Source organism: Watersipora subatra, chromosome 10 (genome assembly GCF_963576615.1).
Source record: "Watersipora subatra chromosome 10, tzWatSuba1.1, whole genome shotgun sequence".
Lineage (NCBI taxonomy): Eukaryota > Metazoa > Bryozoa > Gymnolaemata > Cheilostomatida > Watersiporidae > Watersipora > Watersipora subatra.
Window position 1 is genome coordinate 32065739 of NC_088717.1, and position 15018 is coordinate 32080756.

Below are 15018 nucleotides of genomic sequence, written 5' to 3' on the forward strand. Positions count from 1 at the left end.
CAGCAGGTAATCTAAATGACCAGGCTTCAGTGGCTTCTCAACTAAACCGACCACTACATCAACAGCACACCAATCCAGTAATGCAAACATACCTACAAACAAACCACCAAAATATGTCAATACATAAACATTGTTCATTTTTTACTGCACATGAGGAATGCTCAAAAAGCGACCTGTGATGGCCCACTATCAAATTTAACATGGCCAACCTTACAAGGCCTCCAAAAAATTACTTTCTTCACATATTTAGAATGCAACCCATTTTAGGCTGGTTTGTAAAGCTTTATGCATATAGTATTTCTCTATACAAATGGTGCACACAATATATACTCCATAATCACTAAAGACAACTAAACATAATTTGTTATTGACACGTGGATGTAATTGTAAAGTAATATATAATATGTATAGTTACAGAAAAACAATAATGTTCTTAAACTCATATACAGCTTCAATTAATTTCACCATACATCTTGTGGCCTACAAAAATTCTCAAATATTAAATATTGGCCCTCCATTAAAGACATTTGGGCACCCCTGCCATATAAGTTAATACTAATATCGCATCACACTACATGATGCAGCTGCTATTCTAAAAAACTAAAAAGCTGAACAATACATACACAAAGATCATAAACTAGAAAAGGGAACAATAAACGAAGAATATTTCACCATAGAAACAGACTGAAATATTGCGAAAACATAACAGACTATATCAGGTCACCAAACAATAGATTATTACCAGAATATAACGTGTGCAATTCTGATTCAATCCAAAATTTGAATTAGTATTTCGGTCTATTTCGACCATAGCGAAGAGATAGGACGCGAACAGTAAAACAAGCAACAATTTCAACAACAAAAGTGTAGTACCGCCTAGTGTTGTATAAAGGTGTATCATCCATTTTTCTCAAACTCATAAGATGTGTCTTTGTGTCTAGTAAAACAGAGTTAGACACTCCATACTAGATAACCGTAAAGGCCGTTTATAGCCACGGCCTGCAACTGACCGATTATTGAGTATATCAAATAGTCTATCAACTTTCTGCAAAAACACAACATAAAATCACATTTACTAACATGGTTGAATTTTAATATCTACAACTTATATAAGTTACTATTATTAGCTACTACTAACAAGCTACTAGCAAGTTTATAATCAGCTACTACTAGAAGCTACTACTAACCAGCTACTAGCAAGATACTAATCAGCTACTACTAGCAAGCTACTACTAACCAGCTATTAGCAAGTTACTACTAACCAGTTGCTAACAAGCTACTACTAACCAGCTACGAGCAAGCTTTTAACCAGCTACTAGCAAGCTACTAACCAGTTACTAGCAAGATACTAACCAGCTAGTACTGGAAAGCTACTACTAACCAACTGCTAGCAAGCTGCTAGCAAGCTGCTAGCAAGCATCTAACCAGCTACTAGCAATCTTCTAACCAGCTACTAGCAAGCTTCTAACCAGCTACTAGCAAGCTTCTAACCAGCTACTAGCAAGCTTCTAACCAGCTACTAGCAAGCTTCTAACCAGCTACTAGCAAGCTTCTAACCAGCTACTAGCAAGCTTCTTCTAACCAGCTACTAGCAAGCTTCTTCTATACAGCTATTGCTGTACTAGTGCTACTAACAGGCCTGCCAACTCTCACGTATTGGGCATGAGACTCACGCAAACACACCAAAAGCAAAATGAAAATGAGTGAGAAATGGGTGAGATTTTTGCCCCTGTTTCCACAATTTCATATATACTATCGTTGATACATCAATTGCCCCAAAACCAAATCTCAAGCATTGCCCCATTCTTGGCTTGGCAGGCCTGGCTACTAATGCAGGAATAAAACGCTAAACTCACTAGTGAAATGATATATCATTAACCCTCCGTGTGTCAGGATTGTCGTAGTAGTAGCAATTAATGGCAAAACACTGATTTTTAGCAGATAAATGAGTTTTTTCTTTGTATAACTATGATCCACCAGTTCACTAATTACAACCGAAATCCCATTTGGCATTGTTCAAGATGGCGCTCAAATTGCCGCACGGAATTTCAATGGTTTAGATAGGCTAACGCCATTCCATGGGTAGTATAATTCAGTGCAGCTTTTGTTTGCGGGAGCAAGGACACTTATTATAGAAAGTGTAGTCATTATTTACGCTTCTAAGATACGTTACACTAAATTCGTTTAGGGAGAGTTACGCCACCAGAAGTTTACATATTTTTAAGAGTTCTAAACAAACTTACGCTGCCCTATAAAGTTCTGTTGTAAATGAAGGTATTGAATTGGAAATACTACTTTTGCACAGATGACATTTAAAAATTAAATGAAATGTAATCGAAATTTAATTGCAATTCTTTTGATTACATAATGAAAAAGAGATCAATTTGAGACTGCGAATGCATTCACTACTACTCATTCAATATGCAACTTGTATGAGCAATGTGGCGGCAGCCAAAACCCAAGAGAAAAGACAACTACTAAATTTTCTCTCTTGGCTCATCCCACGACCAAACGAGCGGAGCGAATGTTTGAGAGTTTTATGATAAATGCATGTGCACACAACTCACGAAAATTATTCATCAACAACATCGCAAACCCTTGTGCCGAAATCTCATCAACAAATTTAACAATTTTTGTGTGAAGTCGTTTAAGTATAATAACGATACAAAACACATAAAAACATATTTAAATATGTTACAAAGTCTTTGAAAATTGTCGACGTATTCCTAAACCTTACCCATCTGATCGGATTATACACAAATAGACAGATTAATTTGGCCGAAAATCGTTATTAAAACTTGCCAAGCCTTGCTTTTATCAAAATTAAGACCGACAAACGAACCGCTGAGCGACAGAGAATAGAACCATTAAGTCGTGAATTTTCTAGTGAAATTTCAAAAATAAAATTTCCAATTCTAGAAATTCTCCTGTCATACAGCCCACGACCTGATGATGGAATAAGTGATAATGGAAAAAAGAAATGGCAGTGCTGGTTGTTGAAAGAGTAGTTGTCAAAAAGTATGTTTTACAACAATAAATCACACCTAATCACACAAAAAATCACACCTAATCTACTACTATCTCAAAGCTATGTTTTGCAACAATAAATAACACCTAATCACACAAAAAATCACACTTAATCTACTACTATCTCAAACCTATGTTTTACAACAATAAATCACACCTAATTACACAGAAAATCACACCTAATCTACTACTATCTCAAAGCTATGTTTTACAACAATAAAATAAATATTAATTAAAGCTGTAGGCCTAACCTGCTGTAATGTATGTAATTTAACAACAACAATAAAGAAATATGTTTATTATGACTCTGAAATGCAAAATTAGAAGTAAAATGGCAAGCTACTGTGTACTATACACAATTTGAAAGTTGGTTGTGTAGAATGTATAGAATGGTTTTGATAGCGATCTTTAACAAAAAGCAAGTATGAGCGTTCTCGCGTCTGGAAGTTTTCTGCAAACTAGAGCAAAATAAAAAAATGTTCTCGTCATAAAGGGGCATTGTAGTTCTGCCCTAGCTTGTACATAAGTTGTAAAGAATTTTGGCAAACGTTTTAAATAATTTAATGAAACCTTCGGTAATTAGACAAAAAAACATAGGCTGATAAACTGTGTACCACAATTTCGTACCTGTAAGTCGGTCTACGCCTCAAACGGTCTAAGTTTATTACAGAAACCTTCGGATAAATTCGATTAATTATTCTTATAATTAAATCTAACAATAATATTAGAAACCTTAGCAAGTAAACAATGCCAAAGACTGGTGAAATGAGCACGTTTTTCTCGTGAAATGCGCACTGCTAAATGTTTCTACTATCTGTCGCACGGCTTTATTGTCGTATCGTAGACCGGTCTTAACTATTATTAAACCAAGCTTTTCAAGCGTTATGTGGTGAATTTTGGCCGAATTAATCTGTCTATTTATGTATAATCCGATTAGATGGGTAAGTTTTAAGATACTGTCGACACTTTTCAAAGACTTGGTAATATATTTAAATAGGTTTATATGTGTTTTGTATCGTTATTATACTTAAACGACGCTACAAAAAAATGCTAAAATTTGTTGATGAGATTTCGATGCAAGGGTTTGCGACGTGGTTGATGAATAATTTTCGTAAGTTGTGTGCACAAGCATTTATCATGAAAACTCTCAAACATTCGCTCCGCTCGTTTGGTCATGGGATTATATAGTAGGTGATATGATGACATCACAACACCAACTCATGGTAATATAGTAGGTGATATGATGACATCACAACATCAACTCATGGTAATATAGTAAGTGATATGATGCCTCACAACACCAACTCGTGGCAATGTAGTAGGTAATATGATGACATCACAACAGCAACTCAGGGTAATATAGTAGGTAATATGATGACCTACTACCTAATATGATGATCTAATATGATGAGCAACACTAGAAAAATCTAATAATATTCTATAAAATAAAATAATTACTTAAACTATAAATCAATGTTTAAAAGTTTAATAAAATGTAACTTATAAATGCAGTCGTGTTTTTGTGTGGTTTTATACAATGTTGTGTAAGGTAGCACTCCTTACTGATTTTCTCACGTAACAGATAAGTTTTTCGAACTGACAAAGTGGCTCTTCCTGCCAGACAAAGAAATTTTCTCTATACCAATCAACTGTCAAACCAATTTTGCGAATTTGTGTATGAACTGTTATATAATTATACCTTATTTGCAATTCTGACACAAGTTGTCTTTTCCTGAATGTTTTACACTTATCTGCTAGTTCAGTAGTTGTCTTGCCTCGCTTGGGCACCAATGTTTGTTCCTCTGTAGTGTTAGCCACTGTTGTATTACCAGTATGTAGCCTCTTTCGGGCGTCAATTTCAAATGCTGGCTGCAAACTCAAATATCGTCGTCGTATCAATAATAGATTGGCCTATCTCAGGCTTCGATATAAAGTATATTTATCAACAAAAAGCCTCACTTGGGCATAAAACGAGTGAAGAAAATCATTCAAATAGTTCGTAGCATAATAAATCCTCAAAAACGTACAAGTATTATTGTAGGGTTCAGCCAAATGGCTTTATCTCCTCGAGGTAAAACAGTAGTAAAAGGGGTATATAATTTCATCCACGTGGCCTCCCTGGCCCGCTCTCTCTGGCGTGGCCTCTCTCTAGCCTGTCCTGGCCTGTCCTCTTTGCTGCCTTAATCACCTTCAGAGGCTCCTTATATACAAGCAGTCTGAGAATAACAACTTTTAATTGGCTTTTAGTCAGTATTTTGTAAACTTTGTGCAATTGCTGACTAGGCATATCGCAACAGATCAGCTGCGGTGGAGCGTCTGAGCTAATCTTTCTGGGAAGCCCATGATGTTTGAAAAACTTAGCCAATTTTCTAAGAATGGAATTTATAAAGACGTCTCTATCTCTTTTGTTTTTAGCTTTAAAAATCTAGAAAAATTCTGGAGTATGTATTTTGCTCCATTCTTTTTGTTACCATAAATTTTTAAAAATTTATTCCAGCTGTGAAAATTATTAAAGCTTATTTTTTTGAGGCTCTGCTTGCTGCTAGAAGCCAGCTCCTTGGGACATTCCATGATTAAATGACATCCCGTGGAGACATAGTTGAAAGGACTGTTTTTCATGAGTTTGATAGTTTCTGAGGACATTTGCTTTGACATTGCCAGTGTATAATAAAACAAAAATTAGCATAAAACATAAATTTAAAACTAACATAAAGTAAAAGCATAAAATACAAAGATTAAAGTGTAAGCTCAAATTATGTAGTTATTGTTTATGTAACATACGCAATCTTTTCGTTGTAGCATGGGATGTACGCATGGAGGCTCTCTATAGAATGAGATGGCTGCTCAGCTCTCACGTATCTCCTTCCGATGCTTATGCAATATTTTGATGAGTTGTGTTGAATCTAAATAAGTATATAAATAAATGTATATATTACGGTGAGATGCAGTGATTTGTGGTTTTCCGTCCAGTTAGCATCCGACATCCTTTGGGTGGTCTGTGCGTTGTGTCTAAGATGAATAGGTCATTAAATTCCCTTTCTGTGTATATTGTTGTCGTCATAGGTTAGGTGTCTAGTTTCCGAAACGGATATCTGACAATAGTCTCTAGATTTTCTGCTATGAAATTTACTTAACTTTTCAATACTTCTATATGTGTATGCATAAACCAGACACAAATTTTTGCAACCATTTAAAGTGAACAGCTTCAGCCATTTGTTAGCTTCACCCACTTTTCTTTATTTGGGAGCAGTGAAGCACTACATATTTAAATAGACTGGCGATAGAACATTCTAATTACTTTACATGTAACATCTACAGTAATTATTATAACATGTTCATTAAGTTGTTGGCTCCATAACTCATTATAGACAGCGGACACCTCATTATAGAGTTGTCCAAATTTTTTTCAAAGGGAGCCAGGTGAGATGGGTGTTAGATAACTCTATCTGAATGATTGATTAAAGGTCAAGATTACAGTTTAGGTTATGTCAAGGCCAAGACCGATTTTATGCCAACCGTAAATGCCAACGACGCTCTACAAGGATCCCAAAGAATCACTAACGGACCTTATACAGCTAGACAGTACCAGCACTTCTTGTTCTGAATCTGACATGGTAAGTCATAATTTATCATGGCGCAGTCGGCAGGATAAAAGAAGCTAATTGTAATCCGTTAGCATCCTTTACACATAACTTGCGATTGACCCACTTTTATTTTCTACAGACTTTAAAATTATTTTGCATTCGATATATTAAAGGATTTACCGTTTCTTCTGATAGTTTCTTGGTGTTTCGTGTGTCGGTCCCTCCCACGTGGGGCTGGCGGTGGTGCGTGTTAGTGTTTAATATGTAGTGGTGTTTTATAGTGGTGGTGTTTTCTAGTGGTGGTGTTCATTCGTGATAATCGTGGTGTAGCTACAGTGTTTGTGTCAAATTTGTGTCAGTGGTTACCTCTGTGTCGTGTTAGTGTATTTTCCGTGAACCCTCGTGTCAGTGTCATGCCAGTGTATTTTGTGTGTATTCTCGTGCTCAGTGATATTGTGTTGTTTTCCTCATGCAGATTGTTAACGGTGTTACTTTGTGATTGTTCATAGTGCCGTGTTAGTGTTGTAATACTGTGTCAACCCTTTTGTGATTGTTTGAAATCAATCGGAATTTTTCCGATATGAGTAATAGGATAGATCTGTCGTCTTTTCCTAAGCTAGTGTTTTCCTCCTCCGATATGACTCAATCGTTCAAGTCATGGCTATCGCAATTTAAAATTGCCGTCGATTTAGCTACTTGGTCTCTAGGTAGAGAAACTGTGTCCAGCGAACAAGTTCCCAGGTTTCGTGGTAGACCTAAGTTGTTAGCTTTATTTAGTGCTGTAGGCAGTGAAGGTATTGAGCTGTTGCAAACCCTAAAATTTGATATTGACTCTGATGGTAAAAATGCTTTTGGAGATGCTTTAAAATTGTTACAACAGCATTTCGAGTGTGGCGAAAGTATTTATGTTAGAACAATGAAATTTGTTACTGTAGCACAAGCGGTCAATGAAAATGCTATAGAATATTTGCTAAGAGTTGAGAAATTGAGCAGAACTATGGGTTTTGGAGAAAGTGAGGAATTGCGTGAGCGTTTTTCAGTCGCTTTGGCCGTCAATGGTATTAGTGATTCGTCGACTCGTATGCAGCTGTTGCAAAAAAGTGATTTGTCCTGGAAAAATCTGGCTTCTAAATTAAAAGCTAGGCATTTAGCTCGAGAGTCAGAGAGCGTGTTAACTGAAGTGAAAGCTGGCCGTTTTAATGCTACTAGTAGTGTCTCGAAAGTAGATGTTGATAAATGTGCTTGCGCCTCTGGCCGTGGTGTGAGTAATAGCAGTGACGTTGGTGCTTATTCTGTCTCAGCAAGGCCACGTAAAGGGTCATCTGGTTATGGGTCGCACCAACAGAGCCGCGACAGATACCATAAGTATGATTACCGTCCTGGTTATAGGTCTAGAGATTCTAGCAGGTCTAGCGTTGAAAGTAATGGTTCTGACGTAAATAGAGGTCAGTATCATGACAGATATGGAGAGGATAAACGTTCCAGTTTTTCTAAATATCATTCCCGTGACTCAAGTGCTTCTAGAAACGGCAGTAGAGGTGGTAATGACAGTTGCAGGTCACCTAGCTCAAGGTATTACATGTGTAGCAACTCTCCTGCTCAACATGGCAGAGCTTGCTACCATTGTAAGAGAGAAGGGCATCAAGTAAGGAATTGTTATGATGCTCACTGTTTTACATGTAATGCACAAGGACACACCTCAAAGGATTGTCCTGATAGGCGAAGGTTTAGCCCACAGAGGCAGGGTTTCCACGGTGGTCATAATAGGAGCCCCGGTAGACGGCATCACAGTCCACATAGATACGGTTATAGGGGTTCAAGGGAAGACAGTAAAAGTCCCCGTAGAGTGAGGTTCACTAAGGATAATAGGTGACTATATGGCGGCAGCAATAGTATAATACGCACTATGAAAGTGAATGGCATGAGTATGGATTTCACTATTGATACTGGTGCCGAAGTTTCTGTTTTGACAGAAAATTCTAGTAAATTGTTAAAGTTAAAACTAGAGAAACCCGAACAGTGTTTAGTTGGGGCAGATGGCAATAAGCTTAATGTCCTAGGAATGTCTAATGCGAATGTTCAAAGTACTTATAGATCTGTTGAAACTCCAGTATATATTGTCAGAGGTTCTAGAAAGAACTTACTGGGCTTACCACAAATACGTAGCCTTACTTGTTGGGTGTTATTAATGCTTTGAGTTCAGAAGGGTTTGATCCAATTGCAGATTTCAGTTTTGACTGGTTTGGGAACAATGCCTGGGATTTTTAAAATAAAATTGAAACCTGGCGCTGAACCTAAATCTTTGTATGCGCCTCGCACAATTGCTGCTGGTTTGAAGAAGAAAGCAAAGTCTGAGATAGACTCTATGTTGGCTAATGATATCATAGAGTCTGTCGAGGGTCCAACTGAAGGGTGTTCAGGTCTTACTATTGCTCCTAAACCGGGTGGTAAGATCAGAATGTGTGTTGATTTGACAAACCTGAGTAAAAGTGTAGAGCGTGAAGTCTATCCTTTACCACGGGTTTCAGAAATGCTAAGTCAATTGTCAGAGGGTGAAGTGTTTTCAAAACTCGATGCAAATTCTGGTTTCTGGCAAGTGCAATTAGATCCAAAATGCAAACTGCTGACAACTTTTGTCTTGCCTTGGGGCAGATTTTGCTTTAAGAAAATGCCATTTGGGATTTCTTCAGCTTCAGAGTTTTTTCAGAAGGCTATGGAAAAGATACTGTTAAGGTTAAAAGGTGTCATTTGTTTTATGGATGATATATTGGTTTATGGGAAAGTCCCGACGAATACTGGGAACGTTTGAGGAAAGTTTTGAATAGAATAAAGGACTTGGGCATGACTCTAAAGAAAGAAAAATGTGAATTTGGCTGTGATGAAATTAAGTTCTTAGGCCATGTAGTCAGTGCGGCCGGTGTCAAGCCTTACCCTGATAAGATAAAAGCTATTATTGAGATGGCTCCGCCTACCAATAAAACAGAGGCGAGACGCCTAACTGGCATGGTAAATTACCTCAGCAAGTTTAGTTCTAAGATAGCTGGAATTTGTGCTCCAATTTATGCTATATCAGGTACAAAGTCTGAATAGTATTGGGGAGAAGAGCAAAAGAGAGCATCTGTTGAGATCCAACAAGAGCTGTCTAAAGCTCCAGTTTTGTGTATCTTTGACCTAAACAAAAAGCATAGAGTTTCTGCAGATGCTAGCATAAATGCTATAGGAGCTGTCCTCCTACAATTAGATGTTAATGGTGTGAGACAGCCAGTTGAATATGCTTCCAGAAAAATGACGGAGACAGAGGAAACATATGCAATGATTGAAAAAGAGGCCTTAGCCATCCCTTGGGCTTGTAAGAAACTTGATTTTTATTTGGTTGGACGTAACTTTGAGATCGAGACAGACTACAAGCCATTGGTGTCTGTCTTGGGCGAAAAAGATATGGCCAATCTGCCAGCAAGAGTTCAACGCTTTAGGCTACAGTTGATGAAATATGACTACAACATATTTCATACACCAGGTGCAAAAATGTACTTAGCTGACTCGTTGAGTCGTCTTAATGGTAGTTATGACTCTGTAGACCTCAACAAAAGTACGGAAACGGAAGCATATGTTGGGGCTATTGTAGCCGCCTCTATAGATACAGAAGGTCGTGAACGTGAGATTAAAGACGCTATGCGAACTGATAATGTTAGTCAAGAGCTCCTTAGTCATATTGATAATGATTGGGAAACTCCTTTGCAATTGCTCATTGATGAGATGTATGTCAAAGTATTATACGTGTAGACATAGGTTGACCTTGTGCAATAGGTTAATAATGTATGACTCACGTATTTTTATTCCGGAATGCTAGCGGGAATTGCATCTAGCAAAGTGCCATGAAGGTCACCAGGGTATCTCGAAATGTAGACGTCGTGCGCCGGTCTACATTTGGTGGCCTGGTGTCAGTAACGACATTGAGAATTTTGTGAAAAGCTGCAATACTTGCATCCGTCACAGTGATATTAGACACCAACCAATGGTAGAAAGCAAATTGCCTTTCTGCCCTTGGGAGGTAATAGGCTCTGACATATTTGTCTTTGAAAGCAAATTGTATGTAGCGATCATTGATTATTACTCTAGGTGGATTGAGGCATTACCTGTACACTTCCAGACATCTGGTGCAGTAATATCTGTTATGAAAAGCGTATTTTCTTGTTTTGGTGTACCTAAAATTGTACGGTCGGACAATGGCAGGTGCTATGATAGTGATGAATTTAGAAACTTTGCCGCTAGCTATGGTTTTCAGTTGGTTACGAGTAGCCCTCGCTATCCTCAATTTAATGGATTAGCCGAAGGTGCTGTCAAAATAGTCAAAAAGTTGTGGTTGAAGAATGAGGATAAGATCGAAGCCTTGTCAGTCTATAGAATCACTCCGCTGTGAACTGGGTATTCGCCGAGCAAACTCATGTTTGGCAGGGCAGTAAGGTCTATGTTTGGACTGCCCAGGTCTCGTCAGGTGGATTACGAGGAATTTGAACAAAAGGACAAAAACAGGAAAACAGAAATTAAGCGTAACTTTGATAAAAATGATAGAGTTTCAGAAATGCCTGAACTAAACGTCAATGATAAAGTTTGGGTCAAATCACCATCTGATGCCGGGGCTGGGGGTATTGTGGTCCGCAAGGATCCTTTACCAGACAGTTACTGGGTGAAGATAGGAGACAGGGAGCTCCGGAGAAACAGGAAACATTTGTTTTTGCTACACGAAAACGAGTTTGATAGGTTTTTTGATAATGATCTGGGTAGCTGTCTAGTAGACACTAAGTGTCCAATGGTACCTGGCCTTCTGCCTAATGGCAGCGGTGAAGAGGCCCCAGCAACTGCGCTAGACGCCGCATCTGCGGCTGAGCCGGATGAAACGCCTGTTACCACTACAAGAAGTGGCAGGCTTGTTCGGCCTCACAGATATTCTGATATGGTTTACTTGTAACTGCTTCTGTTATAGATTATAGAACATAAAAACTCTCATGACTGAGTCTAATGGATCAGCAAAGGGTGATGGCCCGAGTAGTGGAAGGAGCTCCAGTGACAGAAGTGATGGCACCAACGCCGCTAAAGTTTTCGGTAGAACAAAGGTAAACTGTACTGTATGATCTGCAGGTGCAACCGCGATCATGTAGCTAGCGAATGTCCAGGGTTTACTTGTAATAGGTGCAAAGCTTTCGGTCATTTTGTCAGGGACTGCAAGGTGCCAAAATGTGGCTTTTGTCACAAATTGGGCCATGAGGTCGCTGGATGTGATAAAGAGGGGCCACATGGTCTGGTGGTAAAAGAAAGATTAAAGTTCCCAGTAGTAATGAGCCTGATGCTAAAGTTAAAGGTTATGCAGCAGCTGTAGCTGGTACTAGTAGGCCTACACAGCCTAATGTGTCTCTAATGGGTGCAGTTAATGATTTTCTGTCAAATGTTACTAGTAGGGGACCACCTGGTGAGAAGGTCTATCAGGAGAGAATGTTACAGTTTGAGAGACGAAAAGAAGAAACTAAGCTTCGGTATGAGAGAGAAATGCAGGCTATTAAGGAGGAAGAGCAGAATTATGAATATGAGTTTCAGTTGTCACAAGCAATTCAGAAATCTATTAACGAGTTGCTTAACGTGAGGGCCCAATTTCGGGGATCACGTACGCCTGCAGATTCGTCTGCGGAAGGTTCCAGCGGTACCAAGGAGGGTGCGCACAGCGCAACCCCTGTTTCCCCTCGGAACAGTTCATTGCCAACTGTTATGTCAAAAGTTACTGTAGCTGAGGCTTCGGCCAGCGCTGTTTCTGGTGCTGAGGCTTCGGCCGAGGCAAGTGATGCCGAGGCTCCGGCTGAGGCAAGTGATGCTGAGGCTTTGGCTAAGGCAAGCGGTGCTGAGGCTGAGGCTGAAGCAAACGATAGCGAGGCTTCGGCCAGGTTAAAGGGAGAAGGTGAGGGAGGAAGTGAGCCAGATGAGGCTATTGCCTCCGGCAATGATGAAGAGTTACATGATAGGCTCCTTGAGGATGATGTCGAAATGAAGGGCAAGACTGACTGTTAAACTGCTACCAGTAGTTAACGGCAATAACATGGGAGTTCTGAAGTCAGCTACATGTATATATACTTAAATGCAACCGCAACCTATTCGTGAATATTGTAGCTGGTTAATAGGTATATATGCCTGTGCTAATATTAATATCAGTTTCAATTGCTCCTTGATGCCAAGCTCGTCATAATTTCATCTAATGCTAGCTTCGCTGATTTCTATCGAAACACTCCTGACTTGGTAACATTGTTTTGGTTTCCCACCTTGTTGTGCTCTATCCAGCATGTGCGTTAATGCTACACTGGTAATAACTGCTTCTGCAATAATCACTTCCTGTAACCCAGCACTTGCAAACTGTTTCCCCTGTTCTCCAAGGGAGGGGGCATGTTGGATAACTCTATCTGAATGATTGATTAAAGGTCAACATTACAGTTTAGGTTATGTCAAGGCCAAAACCGATTTTATGCCGACCGTAAATGCCAACGACCCTCTGCAAGGATCCCGAAGAATAACTAACGGACCTTATACAGCTAGACAGTAACGGCACTTCTTGTTCTGAATCTGACGCGATAAGTCATAATTTAACAGTGGGGTTTAAAATTTAGGAGGGCAATCCCTGGGAAACGCTTTTTACATATAACAGCAATTAATCCGAATAAATTTCCCCTGAGCCAATCTGTTTGCCATATTTTGCAAATTTATTTCAAGTTCAGCTATCTTAAAGGTTGACTTGCAACAAAGTTCACATTACAGTTATTTGGTATCAAAAGATTCACCATGTCTTACACTGTTGTGTTGTAGGTGACAGATATGTGGAAATGTGATTACAAGCTCTTAAAAGCTCAAAAACAAAAAGCCGCCGTAGATTGGAATCTGTTTATTGATCTGACGTAGTCATTACAGTTTGGTTATCCTCTTGTCACGTGATGTTCTCACGTGAAATGAAACGCCAATAAAAAGCTCAATATAAAACTTATCGTAGCACTAGTTTATGACAAACACTTTGGGTTTTACCGAAGACCCCGTATCAAATATAGATGCTCGCTACTTTAGTTTTGTTTCGGCATTATCTAATCGTCAAGTCGCAATCTGATCATGTGACCCAATACTTCGCAAATAATTTTTGCAGCACTTTTCGATTATCACAGGTGACCCAACAAGCTCGTCATGATTATCAGACAATGATATGTACTCCTTCGATCTAAGGTTAAAAAGTTTAATGATTTTTTATGGTAAGTTATAAGATATCAGTGCTAAAAATGACAGCATTACAATGACGATAAAAAAGACGCGTAAGAACAATAGACATGGCTTTATTGTCTATTAACTACGTCCCATTTGAGCCATTTTGGAAAGCAAATCCAAACTACGGCGGTCTCATGTGGCTGCAATTAACTGTTTGTTTTTTAGCTTTTAGGAGCTTGTATTCACATTCCCATATATTTTGCACCTACAACACAACAGAGTAAGACATGGTGAATCTTTTGATACCAAATAACTGTAATGTGAATTTTATTGCAAGTCAACCTTTAAAGCGTGTGTTCATCGTTGATTCGGTTCAATAATATCAAAATTGAAATGACATCATTATTTAAGTTCACTCAACTTCGCATTTTTAACACATTCCCTCAGTGCCAGGAAGACTTTGGCAAACTCTTGCTGCTTCTCAAGACAAATATTTTTAACCATTGTCATCAGTGTTTGATAAATTGACCCTCAGTGAAAGGGTTGCAATGCTTTGCGATCAGCGCTTTTACCTCATAGCTTTGTAGCAATCTTATTTGACTCTCACGCTATTATAAAACTTTAAGGTTGAGATTAAAGATGTTTCGCAAATGAATTTTTCGTGACAGCATAATTTTTGAAGTCGCGAATAAGTGTACTAGTGACGTCATATCCAGTAATTTTGAAAACGATATGATGTCACGAGTATTTGTGCTGGTGACATCATATCCGGATAATTTGAAAACGGATATGATGTCCCGAATATGTGTACTAGTGATGTCATATCCGTTAATTTTGAAAACGGATATGATGTCATGAATATGTGTACTAGCGACGTCATATCCGGTAATTTTGAAAGCGGATATGGCGTCACGAATACGTATATTAGTGACGTCATATCCGGTAACTTTGAAAACAGAAATGACGTCACGAGCATTTGTGCCGGTGACGTCATATCTGGTAATTTTGAAAACGGAAATGACGTCACGAATATGTGTACTACTGACGTCATATTTGGTAATTTTGAAAACGGAAATGACGTCACGAATATGTGTACTAGTAGCGTCATATTCGGTAATTTTGACAACGGATATGGCGTTACGAATGTGTGCCAACCACCTGTCGCACTCAAAATTAAAGG

At 38.7% G+C, this 15018-nt stretch overlaps 1 protein-coding gene across 1 annotated transcript; it reads left to right on the plus strand.

Annotated features, from left to right (window-relative positions):
* The first annotated feature begins 11630 nt into the window (after positions 1-11630).
* On the plus strand, positions 11631-12668 carry LOC137406974 (tol-Pal system protein TolA-like). The gene is made up of 2 exons (XM_068093572.1): positions 11631-11725; positions 11897-12668. Exons 1-2 carry the CDS (start codon positions 11631-11633, stop codon positions 12666-12668), a joined length of 867 nt encoding a protein of 288 aa, XP_067949673.1.
* Positions 12669-15018: the final 2350 nt, after the last annotated feature.

What these genes read in the sequence shown, in the direction of transcription:
- LOC137406974 (XM_068093572.1), top strand. Translation starts at nt 11,631, where the DNA reads ATGGATCAGCAAAGGGTGATGGCCCGAGTAGTGGAAGGAGCTCCAGTG. An exon ending in AAGTTTTCGGTAGAACAAAG is followed by an intron (nt 11,726 to 11,896) that starts GTAAACTGTACT and finishes GATGTGATAAAG; the next exon opens with AGGGGCCACATGGTCTGGTG.